The sequence below is a fragment of the Temnothorax nylanderi genome, unplaced genomic scaffold (assembly GCF_030848795.1).
Source record: "Temnothorax nylanderi isolate EJ_2023f unplaced genomic scaffold, tnyl_v1.0 TNYL_tig0028_pilon, whole genome shotgun sequence".
Lineage (NCBI taxonomy): Eukaryota > Metazoa > Arthropoda > Insecta > Hymenoptera > Formicidae > Temnothorax > Temnothorax nylanderi.
Window position 1 is genome coordinate 766,085 of NW_027249090.1, and position 24,799 is coordinate 790,883.

The following is a 24,799-nucleotide window of genomic DNA, read 5'->3' on the forward strand; positions in this document are numbered from 1 at the left end:
CGGTTGAGGACCACTGCTGTCGTTTCACCCCACCGGCTCGCTCCGGCAAGGGCGGTTCCGAGCAACGCCAATCGCGCTTCCGCCACTGATTTCAGCGGGGGGATGAACCCGCCCTCTTCACTCTCGCGTCGATGCCTCATCTATCTCCAATGACGAAGACGAGACGCACACCCGCACACCCACACAAACGGGAAGGTAGAGAAAGCCGCGCCGTGTGGGGGGATGGGGGTTGGAGGAAGGGAAGGAGGAAGCAAGAGAAGGGGGGGGATGATTTTCGTTGTCGGCGAAGTCGGTGGTGGGTCTCGTCAAAAAAGCGACGGAGCTCGCGCTGATGACACGTACGACATCGTCACGTACGGAGTGCGTTCGGTGCCGACAGCGGACGAGTGGGTGAGGAAGTGAACGGGGAAACGGACGCGAAAACATCGACAGAGTCATCGTCTTCGTGTCCAGAATGCAATGCGGCCGTGGCATCTCGCGCCCCGAGGTCGTCCGGGAAGATCGTCGCGTTAAACTCGCACGCCGCAGCCCCGGCGGTTCGTCATGAGACTCGGATGACGTACGGCGTTATCCGTATCGAAGAACCGATGAGGGCTAAACGACGATTGTCGTGAAGGTTCCTGCCGTCGCTCTCCGCCCTGGCTGGAGGGACAAGTGTTCAAGATCTGATCGTAGCGAGATCGATTGGGTGTAAGGACTATGATTTAATTTGAACCTGGACCGACTTAATAAAGTGTTGATTTAAAAAGTTGTTGTATTCCTATATATATTTAGCGTAAAACAACGTTGCGCGCGATAAGTGATATTGAAAAAACTGAACAATTTGGAGGACCCATTAACGAGACAAGAAGCAAGTGAAGTGTGATCTATCGTCGATCTATCGTCGATCTATCGTCTATCTTCTACCAGTCTTATCGGAAAACTTAAATAAAAAAAAAACCGTCGAGACTTGAGAGTCAACTGGAGATATTCGAAACAATCAGATGCCAAAAATAAAAATAGGCAAAAGGAGAAAGAAAAAGGAAAAGTTTTCTTGAGAAGAAAAACTTTTCTTTCGGACATCTAACCCGTTTCTTCGAAAGACTTTTATTTGGATATTGGTGTGTGGCCTTCAAGTGTTTAGAATTCCAGTGAAAACTTTGCAGCAAAAACTTTTTATCTTCAAGGTTCCAGTGAGGAGACACCATGTTGGAATTTTATCCTCCAGCGCCTGGTTCTTTCAATCGTCAAAGCGAACCGGGCCAGCCCTTGCCGACGGTTCCGCCTATTCCTTTTCGGCCCACAACTGATAATAATAATGCAGGTGAGAACAAACTAATTTTATAAAAACGTTTGTACTTTCATTCCGAGATATATACGTCTTTAAAAAGTCAGAGCAAAAATACTTTAAGAGTTCTTTAAAAAGAGTTCTCTAAATAAATCTCTATACACGAATTAGTAGTAGTTATTATTAAAAAAAATTTTTTTAAATGCAGAAATATGATCGTTTAACTTAAAAAGATATCGTCCGAAGAAGTGAGACTTCAAAATTGTTGTAAACAGTATTGAGATTATTGTATACGATATAATTGTTAAAAATAGAGATCTCAACGCATGATTTATTTTACAAGTATTAATGAATTGAATAATATTACTAATATTGATGAAAATATGATATTGCGACAAGTGAAAACTAGCGACATTACTAAAGAGAAATGTTGTGCAATAAAAAATTACAAAATAACAAACTACAACTTAAATAAGTAAATAAGAATACTATTACTGATGTAGATATATCTTGAAATTTGAATCGCGAATTTTGTTGTTTAGTTTGAAAGTTTAATCCTTTTTTTCCAAATAATCACACAATATACTTAATTATATACGCATTACATCTTGATCTTTTAATGTCTGCTTTTAAAAGCATTCAATATTGCTTCAAAATTCTCAAAAGATTAGACCATGCAATTTGTTTAATATTGTTAATATTGTTAAGACCAAAAGCATAAGTCAATATGAAGTAACAGATTCAGCTATTAGATATTTTGCGCATCTTACAAACGAAAAGAATGTCAAGTCTACATCGGGAGATACATACGCTATAGCTGTCGCGTCTCGCGTAGCAGGCGGACTGTGTATCTATCCGCACTACTGTATTCGCTTCTACTTGTTTTCGAGCTATAAAAAATTTGATCGGTTTCAATTCCGAGATACCGGGGCGAACGTGAACGCGAATAACGATACTGTGAATACCGTTATAACACGTCGACCGTTTTTGTTCCCGCAGAGCCGTCCGTTTCCGTGAAGACAGAGTCCGGCCTCCTCGAGACGATCTGCGCCGGCTGCGGCCGCACCATCGCCGACAAGTACGTGATGCGAGTCGCCGAGAGGAATTATCACGAAGAGTGCCTCTCGTGCACGGCATGCGGCGCGATGCTGTCGCACTCGTGCTTCATACGCGACCTCAAGCTCTACTGCCGTTCCGACTATGAGAGGATCTTCGGGGTGAAGTGCGCGCGATGCATGGAGAAGATCAGCTGCTCGGATCTGGTGATGCGGCCGGTGTCCGGCCTGATCTTCCACGTGGAGTGCTTCGCGTGTTGCATGTGCGGCCAACCGTTGCCGCGAGGCGCCCACTACATCCTCAGGCAAGGCCAGCCGATCTGCAGACGGGACTTTGAGCACGAGCTGTTCCTAAATAGTCCGCAAGGTGAGTGTCGCCTGTTTCGTGTGTTTTATCATGGACGTGCGTGATGTACGCATAAATTGTGTCCCGTTTGGGTTGATCTTCGAGTTGTCGCTCGATTCGTAGGCCCTAGATTTCCGTGTTGGAATAGCGCACCTATCCCGGCTATCGTTCTTCTCTGACCGTGTATAGAAAGACTGGACAGTTTTATACAGTTTCACGAACGTTCCACGAGAAAAAAAGAGATTGATCTAAAGAAAGTAGAAGATCATTTAAATAATGACAAAATAGTTTAAAAAGATTTAAAGTAATCACGTTGTTGTACAAAAAAATATAAATTATAAATGTTTTTCTCACATAAATTTGATTTGATGTACACGTTACACAGCGTAAACAAAGGATATTCAATGTTGCGCAGCCTGTTAGAAATTGTACCCTAATTTAAAGCTTAATATATGTATACATGCACGGACGTAATAATTATTTTTCTCGTATAACGGAGACGCCGTTCTCTAACATAAAATATCCTAAACGAGTATTGAGCATGAATGAAAATGTGTGATGCGTATCATGTTGCATGAAATGATTTTCTGCAATATATCCATCTCTATATGTGAATCACAAGCTCTGTTTTCATCCCTTACGCTGATAGAAGCATTGTCTGATACCACAATTGAGCGAGAAGCTCTGCGAGAAGCTTATATAGTTAAGTAAATATTTCGACGTAGTTTACTCGTGCAGAATGAACCGAAAGGAGATGTAATGTTTCTTCCAATATACAATGTTTTCTGTGACAAAACAAACTGCTCGATTATCTTTCGTATCGTCTTGTTCCGATTAAACGCGCGATCGATTGGCGCGCCATTTCCAAATTAATGAATTGGGAATTGAGATTGGCGAGCGTTTACGAGTTTTTGGCCCGCGAGATAATTTAACAAAGCCCTCCCCCCGGACCATTACCGCGCGGAATGCTTGAAAATACACCGAATAACAATAAAATAAAAAATCGTTGAGAAACGCCATTGTACATACCTTGTTGCATTGTTCGCAGGTTGTACTACAATCTAAAGACATCCAAAGTAAAAATCTACAGGAATTTCGAAACAGGGCTGTTCCTTTTCCAAGGTAATTACAATTTAAATCAAGCGACGAACGACCGAGAGCGATATTGAACGTGTGTTCCTCGCGGCATCCTGAACTCTAAACATCGTTTTGAATTCGCCAATCCTTTCTCGCATAATCAAAATACCGTGAAAATATTCTTGGTATCAAGAAAGATGTGGAATTTATTCCACGGCGTTTATCCGACCGATATCCCGACATAAATTTATGGCACGCGTTTCGAGATATTTTATGTGTTATCGGTGACGATAGAAAATGATGAAAGAGCAGTTTGTGAGCCACCTATTTCTATATGCATTCCTTTCTCTCTTCCCCCCTCCTCTCTCTCTCTCTCTCTTTCTCTCACTCTCTCCGTGAATTACGCATATGAAATATGAATACAAGAAATCGCACAGCAAAATATTGAAAAAGATCCTGATGAAATTTTTAAAATAAATGTAAAAATTTTCACGAAACAATGAGAAACAAATTTTTTCACATTATATCAGTATCGTGCAAATATTTCGGCCGCGTCGATTTTAATTGCTCATCGCGCTTTTATTAATAACGCGATGAATGATCCGCGATTTAACCGGCGATCGCGCGCGCTCATTGAATTTGATCGACAATCCCGCCGTTCCGTATTCCCACGTTGCGAAACAATTTTTAACAATGAAATTCCCAGGGTTCTTGAAATATCCCGTTCACGGAAAATGGAATCCGCGCGCGTATGGCCGGTGCGTTTGCTCGCGGCCGACATGTTGCCGCGCCGCGGTACATATGTTGGACGGTAGGCGTGGCCTGGTGCTTTGTCGGATCACTGTCTGATCGAAACCACCCGTATCTACTGCTCGACTTCGACCACTGCCTCTTGCGTCTGACGATCAATCCGTTTATGCGGCGGATGTGAAATTCGAAACACGGAAAATTATTCACGCAATCATAAATTAATCGCTCCTGTTATTATCCATCTGTTTTATGCCGTTGAATGTTTTACGTGCAATAATTTAGCCCGTTTGTTAAGTTTTTGTAAAAGTAGTTGTTTCACCAAAATAAATCTAAAAATTTTTATATAATATATGGTAAAGTAAAAGAAGTGTGTGTACGTATCTGTGTGTGCGCGCGCGGGCGTATGTGTGTACATGTATAGCAGTGTAGCACGCGAGATTAAAAATTATAAAGAGCAACGCACTGAACTTAATTCTGTTGTATTTTTGTATGTTTTATTTATTTACTTATTTATTGCTGAGATGTTGATATTAAAAAGTATAAGAATTTGAAATAGATAAGAGATTAATAAGGAATACGAGGAGAGCTGCGTACACGTAAAATATTTCTTAATGTACAAAATGGATCGTATTGTTAGATGATGACTTATTGGACGAGAATCGACCACGGGACGGCCGTCGGGGTCCGAAACGGCCGCGGACGATCCTCACGTCGGCACAGCGACGTCAGTTCAAGGCGTCCTTCGAGGTGTCTCCAAAGCCTTGCAGAAAGGTGCGCGAGGCACTCGCCAAGGACACCGGTCTCAGCGTGCGCGTGGTTCAAGTGTGGTTCCAGAATCAGCGCGCGAAGATGAAGAAGCTTCAGCGGAAAGCCAAAACGGAGCCCGGATCCGATAAAGAGCCGAAGGAAGAGCGAAGGACGGAAAGTCCGCACAGCGATCACAGTAAGCGGCCTTTTTTTACCCTATTAGTCCAGAATTCTGTCAAGAATTCAACCATTATTTTCTATTGTCCGCACGACTACTCCTGAATTCCAGATCCTGAAATTTCTTTTTGATCCTGAATGTGAAATTTCGATAATATTGTTGGTTCTATGCATTAGTTTTTTTTTTCCGCACCGGTCCTGACAGATTCTAATAAATTTTAACGATTTTTGGTCCTGCTTCATCACATTCAAGTTATTTGCTACTTTCAAAAAACCATGTAGCGTAGAATTGCGAGAGATTTGAGAAACAACGCGCGCGAATCGAAAGACTTCGCGAATTTGCGAAGACTGGTTAATGGGGCTTTGGTAAACGAGTGAGTTCAATGTCAATTGTCTAATCTCGTTCGCAGGTCATTACTTGAACGCCCTGAACATGCGCGATGGGGAATCTTCTAGCTTCCCCTCAGCCACCCAACCGCTCAACCCCAATAACCCGTACTCGCCCGACGGTAAGTCTTTACTCACCGTAGAAACTCATTTGCGCACCGGTGTCACAGGCGGTATGTGCGTAACGCGTTTATGTCCCGACGGTTGTTTAGAAGGTGTCCCAGAACACGCGGATGATATTTTGAGATCAGATATATTCCGGCTGATCTGCGGTCGATTCCTTCACTAAAAAAATCATTTCATTATCGAGATAGATTTCTCAGATATGAAAAAGAATTATTAATAATAAATTTTGCTGATTAAAAACTATTTACGTAATCGTTTTGTAAGTTATAAGTGGTGCAGCATTTCAATATTTAACATTAAACATTTAATTTTAAATTTACAAATTCTTTAATAATTAACAAAATAAACTTATATAAGATAATCGGTCAAACTTTGACAAAAGTTTGATAAACTTTGATAAACTTTGAAAACTTTGACAAAAGAATTTCTCCTGCTTTTCTTCAGCAAACTTATATAGATAGAATTAAAATAATATTTCTTCACAGCTAGTTGTCTTAAAATATATTTTTAAAGTAATTTTGCTTCGTATATATGAAAATTATTTTTTAACAACAAATGTAAGGAAAAATTATATAACGATAAAAATCACAACATAACGATTACGACAATATTCGAGAAGCAAACGGATAAAGTTTATTATTGATCACGCTGTCAGAAATATAAGATGTAACAAAGGAAATGCAATCCGCAGCTAATTTTTCTTTAGTAAAAATTTGACCGATTATTTTACATTTCTATGTTTATATTTACGTTAATTACGTTATTTACGTTAATTAAAGAATTTAAAGATTTAAAATAGAATTTTTAATGTTGAATATTAAAATGCTTTGCAACAATTCCAACTCACACGTACAAATTTCAAGAACGTTTCCATAAAAAGTTTTTGATAGGCAAAATTTGTTTACTTTAACCATTTTTTTCCAGATCAAAGATAGAAGCTTCGATATACATCTTTTTTAAAAACATCCTATATATGTCACGTGCTCACGCAGGCTCGAACCAAATATTTTTTTTAGCTTCTATATATTTCTTTTTAATACCTCGAGCCTGGAGTTTTCAATCATTTTTTCGACTACAATCAAATCTGTCAAATTTATTAAACTATTGAACAAAAGAATTCCTCCTGCTTTTCTCTTCAGCAAAAAAAATAGAATTCAAATAATATTTCTTCAGCTTAAAATATACCTATTTTTACAATAATTTCGTATATATAAAAATTACTTCTTGAAAACAAATGTAAAAGGTATCATTAGTGCGAAAACACCACGTGCCTTATTAAACTCAATGCCAAGATTGTCAAGGCAGATATACTTGGATAAAAATCATGTAAATGTTTTAATTATCGCGAAAGTACATTTCTATTTCATATACTGTCTGATTTTGTATTATATCGTCCGTGGGTAAAATTCTTCCCATATATGGTCGAAACGTCGTGTATGCGAGCATTACTATAAAATTCTTCCCATTGTTGCAACATGCATGCCATTCAATGACGTCCTCGTCGAGGTGTCGAGGCGGTACTTCGCTAGAAACGACGAAACGCGTTTTCTGTACTTGCAGACGCGTATCCGGGCCACTCGGGGGAGAGTTTCTGCAGCAGCGACCTGTCCCTGGACGGTACGGACGGCGGCTTCGATATCGGCGAGAACGATGGCGGTGGCGCGGACGGCAGTCATCAGGGTGCCTCGCATTCCCACCACGGTTCGTCATCGCACGACACCCCGTCGCTGTCGCAGAGCCTGCACGCGGCTATCAACAATCCCATCGACAAACTGTTCATGATGCAGAATAGTTACTTCAGTAGCGATCACGCGTAATCCAAATTTCCCCTCTTCCTTCCTCCCTCTCCCTCCCCCCTCTCTCTTTCTCTCTCTATCTCCTAGGATTCGTCGCTTATTTCTCGTCTCTCCTCTCCCCTTTTCTGTGCTTTCCCTTATCTGTCCGACGAAATGACTTGCTTCATCAATGGGAAAGCCGACGTAGCGTTCTATTCATTTTTCCGCATTGAAGTGATCGAGCGGTCGAGTTTGTCGAGTTTAGATTTTTCTTTTGTTCTACACTGGTCGCTGCTAACCCGTTTCCGACCGACGACGTTGTAAAAACTTCTATTTTACTTTCATTGTTATAATTATTTCCCTTTTATCTGATCCGATATGCTCCTGACCTTTGAATTTGCGATGTCGACGATTCTCTAAAAGTATTTGCTTTTCTCTCTGTTTCAGATACAAAATCTGTATTTATCCTCTGTGTGTAATAAATGCATATTCATAAAAACGCTGCGAAGAACGTTATTATGAAACTAGTCCCTCGTTTATTTTTTATTCTACTAGTTCATTAATACACTGAGAAAAAAAATTTATTGAAAAACGCAAAATGTGTTTCATCCAACTAAATTATTTAGTTCGATACGTTCAACTAAATATTAGTTGGTTTAACTAAACATTAGTTGAATTAACTAATGATTTAAAAATTTTGATGGTTGACATAAATGAACTATACTTTTTTTAGTGCAACTTAATAATTGTTGAATCAATCATTGAATCACAACAACTATAGAAATTTAGTCCGTATAATTAATTCTTTTTCTCAGCCCAAAACCTACTATGTTAATTAAAGCACTTTTTAAAATCTCTTTAATGCATTTCGAAAAATAAGATCGTACGTTTAAATTTTTCACAAACCTTTCAAGATCCTGATCTACCGAGAGTGTATTCATTTTATATAAAGATAAATATGACAATATCACAAAATTGTACAATATAATAAATAAAAATTAAAAATTATGTATGTAGGTACATGCAACAATAAAATAAAGTGAAAGTAAGCAGTTTATATAAATATCGGACTCAACTATCAAATTTTCAAGATTGTATGTTAGATGATTGTTGAAGACTAGTGATTCAGGGATTAAGAACACACAAGAGGTTTCGTACCATTTTTTTTTCACGTATAAAACGGTGTATTTAGATGTTTAATGTATTTTACATTTGTTCCTCTTCTGTGAGATCGTTACTAATCTATAGCTTGCGTCGCAACTACTAGCACAATAGTATTATCACTTCTACGCATTTCACTACTGATGACAGGTTTTTCCTTATTTCTATTCTGATTTCAAATCGTCCTAATCGCTACTATCTTGATAACAAGTATCGGAGGAAGGCAATGTGTTTTTACTGATGTGTTTGTAACACTCGCGATGTGCATGAGAGTTAATATTCAGCCATTACCGTCTTGCGTGACACTTTTATTAAAAATATCAATATAATTTTTATTTCTAACAAGATTCCATGTTTCCTTCTGGCTTACGTTTAATTTAAAATTTGCTTAGATAACACAATTTGTGTGTGTGTTTGTAATTAGACACTATTCAACAATGTAACGTATTAATAGTCATTGAGAGTCAACAATAACACCTCGTTTTTGGAGGATACTTTCAGATTGCAATATTACTTTCTCATTTTGTCAGCCTAAGAAATGCTTTTACATTTGCGATTATAGCGTAGTGATATTTTTTTCAGTCTAATATTACGTTGATTGACATTTGAAACAGTTGTTTTTATTTTATTCAAGGATTCCCATTTCCATGTAAATATGAGCAAAGAGAGCAAAATAATATTACATAAGACGATCCACACTTAACTTATGCATATTAAATATCTTTGGTATTTTAAACAATAGAAAAAATTAAAACTATAAGGTTTTAAGACTTCGAGGGGCTGGTAATATAGTGGAAGAATAATTTCGTTGCGCATGGAGACATGAAAGAAATTTCAAGAACAACTTGATTTCTTTAAATGGAACCATTTCTCACATAAGAGATAAGGTAATTTGAAATTAATATTTTTTTAATACTTTAATATAAAGTATAAAATATCTTGCATTGATCTTTTGATAATCTCATCTTCATACTTTTATGCAGAAAGATTAGAAGAATCATATTAGGCAAGAAAAATTATACAGTTTAAAAAAATCAAGTTGCTCTTCAAATTTCTTTTATACTTGTATTTATGCACAATGAAAATATTATCAATACATTACGAGTGCTCCGCAAAAATACAAAATCTTATAACTTAAATTTTTTCCTATTTAAGATAGCAGAGATTATTTAAAATGCACAAGTTACGTGAATCACTTTATCTATAAATAGGTAAAAATAAGATATTTATTATATATATGAGTATTGCATCAAAGACAGAAATAAATCTTAAATGTCTGTCCAACATTTGTGAAAAAAATATTCAATCTTGTATAAAATAAAACATGATCACACGATTATCTATTAAGCAAAATTAAGCAAAACGTAACGGAGATAAAGCGCGGCATAAAGATCTTATCACCTTCGTAGCGGAATACTCGAATTATACATATATTTAAAAATATATAACAATGAATTACTTCAATTTTTTAATTGTTGTTCTAACATGCTTATGGATTTTTATAGTACCTTCATGTACCCATAAAAATTATAAATTTATAAAAGATTCGTATAATAAATGTAGTTCAAGATAATTTCGATAATCGTGGATAACAATCCACTTTTACATGCATTTTTACGCTTATTCCTGCAGCGTGCATAAAGAGCAATTATTACAATTTCGACGGTAGAAAATGGAACGCATGTATATGCATGAACGAATGTACAGTATAATAATGACTTATTCTCGATGTGTAACTTTCATGTGTACTTTTATTTTTAATATTTCAACATTGGGTCACGTATTGCTGAAACAGTATTTCTTTTCTCTTTTCAGTCAATTGCATGAAGATGCAATTCTTCTATTGCCAATATCTCTTTTTTCGAAGAGAAATCTATAAGCTTAGGAACAAATCTTCTGAAGTCAAATATAAGAACTTTCATATTTAGTATCCGAAGATTTAAAAATCAGATTTTGTTACATTGATTAGCACTCCACATTTTGGAACTAAATGGAACTCTAAAACGGTTGAATATCATAGAAATTTCATGAAATTAAAATGTTTCCTATCGACAATATAATATTTAGACATTTCCCACAATTAGGATATCGCAATAATCATTATTGATGATAATTTTTCCGCGTTATATATGTTTAATCATGTATTTTGATAAGGTATTGGTAAAATATAAAACAAAACAGAGAAGGTAACGAAAAACCATTCTGATTATTGCTTTCTAGGACTAGGATATCGCTATAGAGAGAAATCTATATAAAATAAAAAAGTTAGTAACAGAATAACTGTCTCTATAATAAAGTGACCGTCAAGGAAACCTAATATAGCACATTGAAAAAAAATAAAACAAAATATCTCATTTTACTTAAATTTTTGTCTCAAAATTTTATTAATAATAATGTTGATAACATAATTTGACAATATTTTTCTGCTTCATTCACTAAAATCGCTGTCTTATAAAATTTGTAATATAAACGTTTATTAAAAAATTTCCAATTCCTGAAGAATTTACGTCATTCGAGTATCGATTATTGCGACATCCATCTTACAAAAAAAAAAACGATGAATGCCAGCCGTGTCTCTAAGTACTCGTATCACCGAGATAAAAAGCTTAAGCTCAAATATTTTACGAATAATTGTCTAATTGGAAAATTCTTCACGAATACCTACTTGACATCCGTATACTTATACGGATTACTTAATACCGTATTGTGTATTTTATGTATATAAAACCTGCTTTAGACGTGACATTTTTATGTATACTAGAGTGGACCGTTTGTACGTATACAGTGAGTATACGATATATGTACATATTTGTACGCATATATCGTATGTGTACGCACCGGTCCGGTTGAACGCATAAGAATATGCACTTTTCTAAAGTGAGTAATAAAAATCTTTAACAACGACCCGCGCGAGATGACGTCTTCCGATACATTATCGATGCTTAGGAGAGATTTCATCACAGATCGAACCACCCGATCATTTGCGACCGGAGGTTGTTGTCGTGAGATTTCGAGTGCTCTTCGACAAGCTATCGCGTCTAATTTTTTTTTAATTACCTACATAAAATCTAAGTAAATTCATGGCGGTGAAAGAAAGACAGAAAGGCAGAAAAGAGAGAGAGAGAGAGAGAGAGAGAGAGAGAGAGAGAGAGAGAGAGAGAGAGAGAGACGAGCTTGAGAGCTAGTTTACTTTTCGACGTGCTCGACACCGTCATTGTCAAAGCTCGTTCGCACGCTACGTCTCGTACGTCTCTCTGTTTCGGAAAATATTCGTGCGTGTTTGATTATGTGTTCACTTGAAGGAGTTCACTATGTCCACGATGCTGACGTAGGTCCCCACCACGAGACCCAGCAGCCCGAAAAAGATCAGGAGGATGTTCTTGATTAGTATGACTTTGAGGGGACCGAAATCGTTCTCCGGCCACAGCACGCATATCTCAATAATCGCCGGGAAAGCGATGCCGAGGGCGGATAGGCAGAGCGCGCCGAAGAGGGAGATAAATAGGCCGAGTCTCGGTATGGCGATCGCCAGAACGACTGAAAATGATAAAAATCCTGATGATTATCCTGAGAACCTTCAAACGGCCAATTTTAATTCATGCAATTTTATCAGTTTTACATGGATTTAAACACTTGAACTTGAACATCGTAAGTACTTTTCGGTATTTTTTGTATTAATTTACGTAATATTTTTTAACGACTCTTGAAAATTTAATAATATTAATTATTAATTTAATAATGTTATTAATTAAGTGATCAATTAAATAAAATTTAATAATAACGCTACTTACACGTGACTAGGGTAACACAGGTCCGACAAACGTATTCCCACAAAAGTTTGCGGTTTCGTATTCGATGATCTAAGTAGGTTGTCCACAAAATTTCAACGGGCACGTAGGCTTGCAAGGCATACGTTATGAATATGGCGATTGCGAACATTATTTTAATACTTTGAGCCATACTGCAATAAAAAGAAATAAAGAAAATAGAATTCGTTCGTAATAATAGAAAATAATTCGATTATCTTAGATTAGATCTAGATTATATATTTAGGGTAGATTCGAGAAATTATTTTTCTTTATTTTGGATCTCGGAAGTCCTTTCGCATAAAAATTCGTATTTTAATCAATAGAATCAAGATAGTAATTGTGCGAAATTAATTTAGAAATCAAATGTTATAATTTCTTCATTTGTCTTATTGGTAATTGGAATTTTATCTCGTTCTACTTACACTTCGTCTTCTGGTAGATTAAAAGTGACGCTTCCCGCGGCTTCGGGTCCGTATTTTATGTAGCCGAAGAAACCCATGGCTATGTATAAGAGAACAATCACAGTCATCCCTATGTTCAATACACCACAGTTGCCTCCGAAATTTTGTGGCGTCTTCATATTGTTCTCCAGAGCTATAATCTGCGTAATCGTAAAAACGTTTCTTCTTTTAAATATCATTAATAATGGCGAAATTTTTGCTTTATTTATATATATATATATATTAATTATGGAGTAAACAGATTTAACAAACAAATCAAGCTCTAAGAATATTTTGAAAAATAACGATTACGAGCAATCGCGTATATACAACAACGATTACGTTTACTGGGGCCCTTTTGCATATTGTTCTCCCATATAACAATATTACACAAAAAGATCTCTCTCCGAAACGAGGGAGATTGCTATTGCAAGATGATCGTAACTCTATAAGAGGAATATATCTTTTCTAGACTTACCACACCGACGGCTTCTAACGCAAATAACGTTGTTCCAAAATAGAGGGAAAAATTTCTTAATGTACCAAACATCTCCCTGCTGCTGACCGGCGGTAGATCTTCAAACATATACTTTAGAATCATGCCGAGTCCGACGAACGTAATAAGGTTTGCTACCGTGGAAAACGGCGCCAGTAACTTCAGATTTCGAATGTAGTTTATCAAAATCAGCGGAAGCAACAAAATGAGCATATGGGTCGAAACACTCAAAGGTTCCCAGTACTGGTCTGTCACCTGCGTTCGTTAACAAAATTACAGTGAATGCGCCGGCTCACGTCCATCAGACGTAGGTCCGATGGCTCGTGTTAAATTGTGCGTTGTCGTTCAGCAAAGTGCTTTCTCGCATAGCGTGTGTGTTACAGGAATGATCGATTACTCTAAATGTACTTTTTTTTCTTATTGCAATCACATGGATTTACCTGTTTGATATTTGTTGCTACAAACACGATATAAACGCAGCAAATTCCCATTTGATATGTTATCATAAACCCGTCTACAAGTCCTCTGGAAATAATAGCATTTTTAAGATCTAATTGTGCACTCGCGCATGTCTTTGTCTAATACACAAAACTCGGTGAAATAATTATACTTTTATATCGTCTAGCGATCAATATCTTTTCTTAGCTTCTATATGAACGCAGCGGCAGAACAAACTTTCGTGTTCGTTATTTTTACTAAAATATATCTATAACTAGTGTCTTATTTATACCTTGTATCTATATTGTACTAATACTTGTTTATTACTATTCTCCGTTATTTTATAAATAGTAATACATCGTAATAAAGCACGGGCAAATAAACTGAACCATTCAGCTCAAGTAACTTTTAGTTACTTACGATATTTTAAACGATTCTAGAATTAAATACAATTTATAATTAAATATTTTATATTTATTACTGTAGATTAACAATTGTATGTATCTAATCTTGAATAAAATAGATATTTATCTTGTTTATTTATTCAACGCGTTACGATAAGAAGAGTTCGACATTATAAATGTTTTATATGTATATATAAGAAAAATATATGTTAATTTTAATTATTTATTATTCTTCATTAAAAGTTTGCTAGAATAATCGAATGCGACAGATATGCGACCGTTCTATCCATTACACTAATGAGCATCCCTGAATTATGTCAACTAGACAAAAAAAATGGTAGATCTTACTTACGGTGCATAGGGCGAAAACCAGCTTACGGATCGAGGACCTTTTTCCAGAGCATATTTCATGCTGTCCGGATAGCTCAATATAGGAACTCTTAACCGTTTACACAATTTGTACTGAGCTTTTACAAGTATGTGCAGACAGTACGTGCACAATGCGCCTATGATAATTGTAGCTATGACACCGACCAGGAGGCCACTATTGTAAAACGCATTCGGCATCGCTAAAATCCCCGTGCCCAAACTGCCCTTTAGCAAGTGAACCAGAGTTTCGAAATTTCTAGGGGGAAGAAAAAAAGAGTATTTTCAGATTAACAGGATTGTTATAGAGATTTCCTAGAGAAATAGCACGTGATCGTTCGATCATTCATCCTCTTACAAATATTTCCTTTTGAAATTAATTTTTCCCTTTGCCAAATTTCGAAGAATGCGCAAAGTTAATCATATTAACAAATTAATATTTCTAAAATTCATTTTTAAATTATCAAGACCGTTATAGAAAATTTCCCAGAAAAATTCTGCGTGATCGTCGTTTCCTTATAAATATTTACATTATTTGAAGCTAATCTTTCTCTCAATTAAATTTCGAAGAATGCATGAAATTATCCGATTCGTTATTAATCGTCTTAACAATTAATAACGAATTAACATCTCAACAACGAATAACGCGTCTTAACAATTCAATAGCGAGAGACGGTGTTGCGTTTGAATGATTTCATAATTCTTATACATTTATCATACTTTAATTTCATATTTCGAATATTGTAATAAATGTGTCATACGGAATATAACATGACAAAAATATTATTGCGGATTCGAAAAACGGTAGCAGTATATTATCTTTTTAAAATACGACATTTATTTTGAACGTAATCGCTGAATTGTTCGTCATTATTTGTACTTACGAAGTTGGATTTGGTCTATTCCGATGCTTATGGGGGTCATAATCACCCGTATCTTCGCTTAAAGAGAACATCTTTTCAGCATTATCTACATTGTCAGTATTATTTACACCGTCAGCATTATTTATACCGACTGCAGTGACTTCGTGGTTCTCCCTGCGCATAAATTTTCAAATGACATATCGATGTGAGAGAAATAATTGGCAAAAAGTCAAAGTATCCTTTTAAACTAATATGCCTGTCTTATTATAGTGTATTTATTACATGTCTGTATATCTCTATTATACATATATTCATGCAGGAATAACTTTAAGTTTGAATTTATTCAGTACATATATTATTAATATCATTTAATCGTACTTGTGAGGACTGTGGGAGTCAATCGGTTGCATCTGCAAATGTTCTTTCTCCGAGTTTTCCATGGTCACACAGTTTCTTCCGATTCCTTCGTGTCGCTAAAATTTTTTTTGTACATTTTATATATTATTTTTATTAAGCTGCATATATTTATAATTGTATAAAATCTTGCAAAATTGTACAAACAAGTAGTCATTAACTTTGCCATTATGGTATTCACGATAAAAAATAGAAGCGATATAATTTTAAATATTAAGCAAATTATTACAATAATTTTACATGACGCAAGACACTTATTAATTTATTCTTCGAAAATTAATAAAGCAATTTGTTAATTATATTGTTTTAACACGTGTGTTAATATATGCGCGTTACTTTGATTTAATTAAAATTAATAAAAGATAATTATACATAAATAAATATAAAAATCGCCATTGAGACATTGAGACACATCGGCCTAGCTTACTTGACTCGTATTATGGGAAACACAAATTACACAAAGATGTAAAAATCGACCCATATCGGGTCCAGTACATTAAACCTCTAATCAATTGGCACAAATATGGAGCAATGCAGTAAAGGAAAAAGTGTCAATTCACCATTGCGAATCCGTTGTACGCGCACGCGGGTTTAGCACATTCTTTACGAACTGATTGCTCTTAATTATTGCATTGAGGTCAAATGCAGCTTGAGGTTAACTTACTGAAGGTTGGCACTCGGGTATCCTCGTTCGCTATTTACGCCTTTGACCGTTTTGCATCGTTGAACCGGACGATTGATCTCAAATACGCGCGAGGACAAAGTCTATTCTCGTAAAATGCAAATTCGCTGCTTAGCGGCGCACGGTGGTGCACCTCTTCGCGTTTAAAAATAGATAAACGTGTCTCGCATTATTACGGAAATTATAATGAAGTAATTGTAATTTGCTTAATATATAAAATTATTCGGTAATTAATTAGTTCGTCGCGTTAGACGAGGTACTTCGCTGTATTACAGAGTCCCGAGAGATGTGCAAATAACTTAATAATATAATAACACAGATATCTAATTCTATACGAGGGAAACGTTTTCTATTCTAAGGTCACGGTCGCGACAGAAATATCCGGGAAGAAGGAAATTAATTATTGTCTAATTTCGCACAGATCGTATCAAAGGCGGCATATTCTGTTCTCGTTAAGGCGAAATTATATCCCATTACTATTCAAACGCCTGTTATTTGGATCGAATTTAAATAAAAGCACCACTCGTTGAGACACTTTATCAATAACGTGCACATGGGTAATACGTTTAAATTTTAAAGGTGTCTCTTCTGCTTCAAATTGGAAATTTTCTTATCGATTCTGTGAAACCGCAAGACTGACTCACCTATTACAGTCCCAATCAACTTTCAGCAATCGCTGGCATAGATTACAATTTCCTCCGTTTGCAGGTTTTTATGCCTATAATGAAAACCAAAGAAAGTGTCTTAGATGATATAATACAACTCAGTTATAATAGAACGTTAATTCTAATAACTGTTTCGTCGAAATCCTTTAATACCTAAAATACGGACATGTGATTATTGGCACGTGCACATGATCTTTTGAAAACAACATCATTAATAATAACATCTTTATTGAAGTGCAGAAGATATGAGTTGTTATATGTATGAAAGCAAATATATTAGAGAACCTCAAGGAATAAAGTATCAGCAATAATATGCTGCTTGTAAGTCTAGATCTTTGATATAATTAATAAAAATAAAAATAGAAATAATAACAATATAACGATAGTATAATAATAATAATAATAATAATAATAATAATGATAACAACCTAATAATAAATTATAACATATAAAGAAAACAAAAGACACCTATAAAGTGATGCATGTTATTCGATTTGTTAATACGGAAGAATGTTCGCCTAAGCGTACATTGAACATACGTGGGTTAGCAGTTTAAGTATTACAATCAGTCCTACTAATTCTTACTTCCTCAGCGTGCATGGGGGAGCTATGTAGCTTTATGCTTGGGACAATATGGCTGGAATATATCTTGTCGAACCACTAATTTTAGGCCGTCGGAAGAGAATCCCCTTTGCCAAAACTGTCCTAACAAGTGTCATGCTATTTCGGAAGCATGAGAAATGAGGGCGCGGACGTAAACGAATCTCGCAACGGTAGGATTCCTTTCCATAACTAAGAAGGGAAATTCGTCTCGCATATTTATGTCGTTGCAGATGGACGCTTCTGCGGAAATATTTTTGAATTGTTCGTAACATATCGTTTGATTGGTCACATACCGATTAAATAACATAAATTGATTTATGGTCAAGGTCAGTAATAAACATGTTATGCAACAATTAATGTGCAATAATCGTACGATTAATGTACACAATGCAATATTGCTGCAGTCTTCTGCTACAAACATTCTTACTTTCAGCGAATGTGAAAGAAAAATAAATGGGAAAAAGCATAAAAAAGTATGCTGACTTGAAAAATAGAGCGTAATTTGTGTGTGGTGTTTGCAATATTGATAATGATTCAGTTTAAGATGATACGTTATGGTTAAATTGCATCGAGTGCCCGCAGTCAGTACTCTTCCATCCGTTTAATCATCCAATCTGTATCGCTGACGCGCGCCATTAAATTTGCCCGATGCAAACTGGAAAAACTCAATAAATATACTAGTCTGATATAATGGCGAGAATAATTATAAAAATATAAGTATACCAGCCAATTAAAATAAATATTTCCTAGCTAGTTATGTTGTTTTCTAATTTATAAACAATTTATTTTTTTTATAAAATTAAAATAAACCGTAGCAATTAAAAAAATTAAAATATTATACAAGATATTACGTTACAATATTTCACATACGTAAAATTTAAATAAAATGCCGTTTTTGTTATCACTGATATATTATTTTAGAGAATAATACTGTGTGTGTGTGTGTTTGCGATATTGCTTTAGAACAAAAAGTACGATTTGCAAATGATTTCCTCCGAAACAAGAAATGCGCGAAATGCATGACGTAAATGCAATATAGTCGCTAAATGACAAAGTCCTTTTTGCACAATTAGAAAACCTGTCACTGCCATTTGCCGACTTAACGGATCACTAATGTAACGCGATATCAATTGAATCGGATAAATGGTTCAACTATTGCGTAACAGTTCTTTCATCGAGCTTAATAGCGATTATTTCATTGCTTATAGTGTTAAAATAGGGGTTCTATTCATTAGAACTTTAGAATAAATCTGTACTGACTTGGTGACAGGTGCAGCAATCTTAATGGATGGGAATCGGTTTTGTGTGCTATTATTAGTAATTGAATTTAATTAAGGTAGCATGCTGTAGAGTAAATCAGTTAATTCATTCACATTCATTCATTCTCACAAAATTACAGTCAATGATTACTCATAGAAGAAAGCAAGTACATTTCATAAATTGAAAGATTAATTTTAATTTCTGCAGATTATTTCCCTTCGAGTAAAATTACTTTCTTAACAAAGAATTTTTTTTACCGTGAAAGGATTTCCAATAGAAACTGATATATTTTTATCTTTTGTTTATTTTGGCTCTTAAATATTTCTAAGCGTACTTTATAATTGCTTCGTGATTTCATGTTAAACAAATATTTTATATAAACTGATGTAAAAAAAGGAGCTGATCCACGTGTATATATTCCGGAATAATTATTTTTAAATATTTAAGTATCAAAAATACATATCATATTGGGAAATTAATCTTGATTATTGTAAAATTATCGATAAATAAGATTTATTTCATAAAAAAGGATAACAGTTATCTGATCTTTTTTCTCAATATATAATATAATAGTCCTTTACAAAACCTACAATTTACCAAAATAAAATTTAGTAAAAATAATCATTTGAATCGTTATAAAAGATATCTAGAATTAACTAACATAATAGATTTTTGCGAGCGATTGAATACCACTGAAAGAAGATTTAACGTGTCGTCACTGGTCAATTGTTGAGCGCACATTATCATTGATAATAGAGATCGTTGGTTGGCAGGAATAGTAATAGATATTATAGTTATACTTAAAGTGTAACTACGATCAACAAGTACATGATTAGAGTTAAATATAGTCCGACGAAACTGCGACGACATTTTTGTAGGAAACATCTTAACGAAGAAGTAAAGAGAAGGAGTAACGAGAGGAAGCGGTGAAGTTCATTCCGCGATTAGAGGATTGTGAAGAGACGTGCTGTTGTCAGAGCATTCCAATCGACGTCCGATTCGGTGTGGAGTATCGCTTTCTCGTGGCGCAGGAGCAATTTGACTTACCGATTAGTTAAATGCATCCATAAACGCGACTACAACCCCCGGATGTAATCCGATTATGAGGAAGCAACTCGCCCCGTATATAGGCGCTACAAATGCGTCAGCGACCGACCGAGGATGCCTCGCGACTGCCCCGCGTCTGCCCGCGTCACTTCAATTTCCGCCGTGGTGTACGCATTCAGCATATAGCTCGTCACGTGATGCGGTCAGTTAAAACGGCATCCCGTAAGTGCACGCGGGCGGAGATTTTAGACACCGCGAGATTCCGTGTCCGCGCCGCGTGTGTTATACTGCACGCGAGGAAATTCGGAAGAAGCACGGGAGCCGCACCGATCGATTTTTGCCGATCTTAACTCTGCGCGATTTCAATTACTTCCGACTTTCGGCAATCCGCGGCGTTTATTTCGTTGCTTAAGTTAACGATTTATTAACGAATAACATCTAATCGTGATAGATAATATTTATCACGATTTAGTAGAAAATCTGTAGTTAAATCTCTAATGTGAGTGCAACGCCCTTTCTAATAATAGCGATAAGTTTCCACTGTGATACTGACATTAATATAAACTTTTTAATGTGACGAACAGTAAAATTACAATAAAAGATATGAAAGAAATAGTTATGCGGAAATAGTAATGCATATACGTCGGTGACGCACACGAGACATGGAGATTTATGCGACGAGTATACTAAAGCGCAATAATAGCGACTGGGAGAGATGCTCTATATTAAGAGAAGCATATTTCCAATGCCGATTATCATCAGTACATTGCAACTGAAAATTACAAATATTAATCTTTCTTGACATTTGCGAACTATTGCAATTGAAAAGGAAGCTTTATAAGAATATTAAAACTCTTATAAACTTTTTATAAAAGCATTAACTTATTAAACTATAGCTTATTGTTCGAGATTGTGAATGTTTGAGATTACGAATGTTTTTGAATATTATATTCTTAATTTGTCGAGATGTTATTAGTATGAAGAGAGTAACATGATATTTATCGAGAAGGTCAGTGCGGCATATCAGTTTCGCGTTCGCGTTAGATAATCTTTTCACTGTGTCAAATCGTCCTCTCATCATTAAAAATATTATGGTATAGACGATTAGAGATGTTATAACAGATATAACAGATATTTTTCTATTGTTGTTTTGTTCGCCAGGATAAAATCAATATTTCCAATAGCTTTAGTCATCGTTCGCATAAATCGATAAGTGACGGTTTATATATGTACGCTTTAATTTATATTCCCACGGACGTCAACATTTATTTTATGGTTTACGAGAGCTCGAGACTGTATTACATAAGTAATCCCGCGACGGAAAAACATAGTCCCCGACCGCCAAGATATTTGTGTAATCCGCTTAATGTTCGAAAAAGTTACGACGAAATCCGTAGCGTGCAAGAAAGAATTGAGCGGCTGGTAAAATTAGAATTCGAGGATAACGTAAGAATGATAGATTAGATAAGGTATAACGTGTTGAAAGGAAATGTAGAATCCGTGTCAAAATAAACCCTGTTGTTTTTCACGATTTCCGTTTATTTAGATGTTTTATATTTTTTTTAAAGTGCAAAGACAATAGATTGTTTATGGACCTTTATCATTATAAAATTATGACGGATAACGATAGAATTGATTTTTATATCGTGCCATTAAAAATATTTAATTGGTGATCAAATCGTAAGTACCTATCGAGTCAATGTATCTTACTAACAAGATTGAAGATACATAACGATTGTAGACAAACCGACGTTGTAACACACCGACTGTTACTTATATAAACTTTGGTCTATAAACTTCGATCTGTTAATAGTAAATCATCAGAGATATATTTATGAAAAAGGTCACGAAGTGAAGGAAAATATTTGGCAACATTTATTTTAGTTACTTTGAGAAACGTGATTTCTTTTCTGATTTCTTTTATAAAATATATTATTAGTAAATATTCTCTCCTCATAACATTAACAATTATGAGATTTTAGATATTTATAAAACTCAATATTTCGATCACTTAATATTTAAATTATTAAGTTATTATCTAATAAAGATTTCTTTTATAAAACAAACAAAGAATTGAAAGGAATCGATCTTATTGTTAGTAATTTCGTTATTCTTTGTTTACAAGACCTAATTTCCTTAATCTCCTAGCTTATGTTCTAAGATTAGAATTTTAAAAATTATATATGTTGTTACTGAGACTCGTAAAATCCTATAGTTTAAAATTGAAAATAGATTTCGCGAGTAAACTTGCAATTTGGGACTTAGAACTTAAGACTTTGGATCCTCGTTAGGAAAAAGCGTCAAGCGAGATTATGTAATTCTAGCGCATCGTCTCACTGATGCATTTTCCCGTAACGTTCTTGATCTGGATTTGTTTTTCCCGCGCATGTATAACGAAATTTGATTATGGATATTATTATATTAGACATTACTCTTGGTGCATAATCGATAATTGTCTAATATAGATAATAGGTGAATTCAATCGCGCAAACCGTGAAATTTTTGAACACTTAGTTAGTACTTGTTCTTTATATTTTTGAATATATCAAACGTGAAATTGTCAAATTTGAATAACGCGCAATTTTATTTCATGTGATTTTCAGTGGTCTTGGTAAACAACTAAATATGAATCTTTGAATAGATCCACATGATAGAAACCAACAACAATCTTTCTTCAAAGGTAAAATACAAAGTACATCTTCTTTATTACCGCGCTATTAGAAAGAAAGTGCAATGAATAAAAAAGAACACTGTTACTTTGAATACTATCATAACTCTCTTCTCGAAATGAGGCTTGCTCGTTATTCTACCTATAGCAGCTCATGCGGGGAAATTGCACATAAATAATGCACAGAATGTGCTTAAAGAAAAAAGAAGAACACAGCCTGAAACGAGCCAGAATACTTCGATCGGAATTATTATCGTTATTATACTACTAGCTACAGTTGAGTTGACGCTATCAACTATGCTAATCCGAACGCGGAGGGATGGTGGTGCGGCACGGTGCGGCGGTGAAGACACTAAAGACCCCAATTCCGTGCAACTTACGTTCGAGCCTGTTCGTCCGTCGCTCACCACGCACGAGGGTGACACTACATCACAGGCTGCGGCGCGTAACTACTAAGTTACGACGGGGTGCCGCCGAGAAGACCAAAGATCGCGAGGCAAATTCTCGTGCGTGAGGGTGCGCGCCCCCTGGCAGCAGCCCCGACGTGGGCTGCGCATTCGGCCGAGGGCGAGAAAGCCTCGCTTCGGGCAACGAGAAAATGCCGCGCGCGGCCGCGACAGCCACGGCGCCTTTCACTGTCCGCGAGAATTAGGGACGGATTCCCTTTAGGTCACGCCGGGAAGGGTAACTACCCTCCTCGCGATCCATACGCTGATGGCCCCCAGCGACGTCTAGCGGCGGCCGAAGCGAAGGGTTCATCAGACTTGCGCATGACGAGGCTATTCGGTCTCGATCAAGGTGGACTGATTGAAAGTAAAAGTTACGTGTCGATCAAGGCAAAATCGGAGTAACTCGATTGACCGGAAAACTGAGATAACTGAAGCATTTAACTATAATATGAAATGTGTCCATATACATATGTTCCTTTCTCTTGTATAATCTCTGTATGTATAAAATAATAAAAAGAATAATTAAAAAATAATTGGAAAAATAACTTTTGCAATGCTTTTTTTTACAAAAAGTAAATTCGCGATTAAATCATACAATATTCTATATATAATTATACGTAGAATATTTTATATATGATTAATATATTTATACATAATTATATAAAAGCAATTTTTTTTCAAACTTCGCTTTTTTGTAAAAAAAAATAATGTGAAAATTATCCTTTTAATTATTGTTTAATTTTTCTTATTATTTTTCTTGTACATATGAACAGAGATTATACAAAAGAAAGAAAAAATATATAAACATATTTTATATGTAATTATATATAAAAATTTTTCGCGGGTTAAAAAATATAATACAAAATATTAAAAAGATTATTTATTTATTTAATTAAAATATTAATAAAAAAAAGAATTATTTAAATAGTAACAATAGACAGTAACAAATTTTGTTGAACAAGTTCTTTTGGATAGTAACAATAAATAGTAAAATTCTATTAAAAATTGTGGCAAACGTCTTGCCGGTAAATTAATTTCTATAATTTAAAAATGTTTATAATCTTTTTGAAAGCAGATATTTAATTTAACATTCGAGAAGATATTTATACAAGACCTTTATACAAAGATTTCGTCGATTATTTATTCATTCGTTTTATCACATCTTTCTTAAGTCACGAATGCATTCTAAATAAAATAGCATGTACTACACTTAATATCTTATTACGTACAATCATGCTATCCGAATGAACAAACAATTATAAAAATGATTCGCAAAACCAAAGAAAAGAAGTCTTGAATTATTTCCGTGATGCACAATAAGAAAATT

The 24,799-nt window shown here is 35.3% G+C and overlaps 2 protein-coding genes across 4 annotated transcripts; one reads left to right on the forward strand and one right to left on the reverse strand.

Annotated features, from left to right (window-relative positions):
• The first annotated feature begins 290 nt into the window (after window positions 1-290).
• On the forward strand, window positions 291-8,206 carry Lmx1a (LIM homeobox transcription factor 1 alpha). Of its 2 annotated transcripts, XM_071702086.1 has the most exons (5): window positions 292-1,303; window positions 2,267-2,689; window positions 5,133-5,438; window positions 5,830-5,928; window positions 7,493-8,206. In XM_071702086.1, exons 1-5 carry the CDS (start codon window positions 1,186-1,188, stop codon window positions 7,747-7,749), a joined length of 1,203 nt encoding a protein of 400 aa, XP_071558187.1. In that variant the 5' UTR covers window positions 292-1,185; the 3' UTR covers window positions 7,750-8,206. The 2 variants fall into 2 exon arrangements, with proteins under 2 accessions (XP_071558188.1, XP_071558187.1); XM_071702087.1 differs by lacking the exon at window positions 5,830-5,928 and having other exon boundaries at window positions 291-1,303.
• A 3,013-nt stretch (window positions 8,207-11,219) lies between these two features.
• On the reverse strand, window positions 11,220-23,676 carry LOC139770259 (proton-coupled amino acid transporter-like protein acs). 2 transcript variants are annotated; one of them, XM_071702085.1, is made up of 10 exons: window positions 23,404-23,676; window positions 17,425-17,498; window positions 16,063-16,157; window positions 15,706-15,858; window positions 14,808-15,080; window positions 14,054-14,138; window positions 13,596-13,868; window positions 13,100-13,278; window positions 12,660-12,829; window positions 11,220-12,405 (listed from the first exon to the last, which is right to left on the reverse strand). In XM_071702085.1, the coding sequence occupies exons 3-10, from the start codon at window positions 16,122-16,124 to the stop codon at window positions 12,161-12,163; spliced, it is 1,440 nt and encodes a 479-aa protein (XP_071558186.1). In that variant the 5' UTR covers window positions 16,125-16,157; window positions 17,425-17,498; window positions 23,404-23,676; the 3' UTR covers window positions 11,220-12,160. The 2 variants fall into 2 exon arrangements, with proteins under 2 accessions (XP_071558186.1, XP_071558185.1); XM_071702084.1 differs by lacking the exon at window positions 23,404-23,676 and adding an exon at window positions 20,356-21,134.
• Window positions 23,677-24,799: the final 1,123 nt, after the last annotated feature.

Excerpts from the sequence above, each read along its gene's own strand:
- Lmx1a (XM_071702086.1), top strand. The coding sequence starts at position 1,186 with ATGTTGGAATTTTATCCTCCAGCGCCTGGTTCTTTCAATCGTCAAAGC. Across the intron at positions 2,690-5,132 it reads GTTCCTAAATAGTCCGCAAG|ATGATGACTTATTGGACGAG; the intron begins GTGAGTGTCGCC and ends TCGTATTGTTAG. Across the intron at positions 5,929-7,492 it reads TAACCCGTACTCGCCCGACG|ACGCGTATCCGGGCCACTCG; the intron begins GTAAGTCTTTAC and ends CTGTACTTGCAG.
- LOC139770259 (XM_071702085.1), bottom strand. The coding sequence starts at position 16,124 with ATGGAAAACTCGGAGAAAGAACATTTGCAGATGCAACCGATTGACTCC. Across the intron at positions 15,859-16,062 it reads GACTCCCACAGTCCTCACAA|GGAGAACCACGAAGTCACTG; the intron begins GTACGATTAAAT and ends ATTTATGCGCAG. Across the intron at positions 14,139-14,807 it reads TGGTTTTCGCCCTATGCACC|AGGACTTGTAGACGGGTTTA; the intron begins GTAAGTAAGATC and ends TATTATTTCCAG.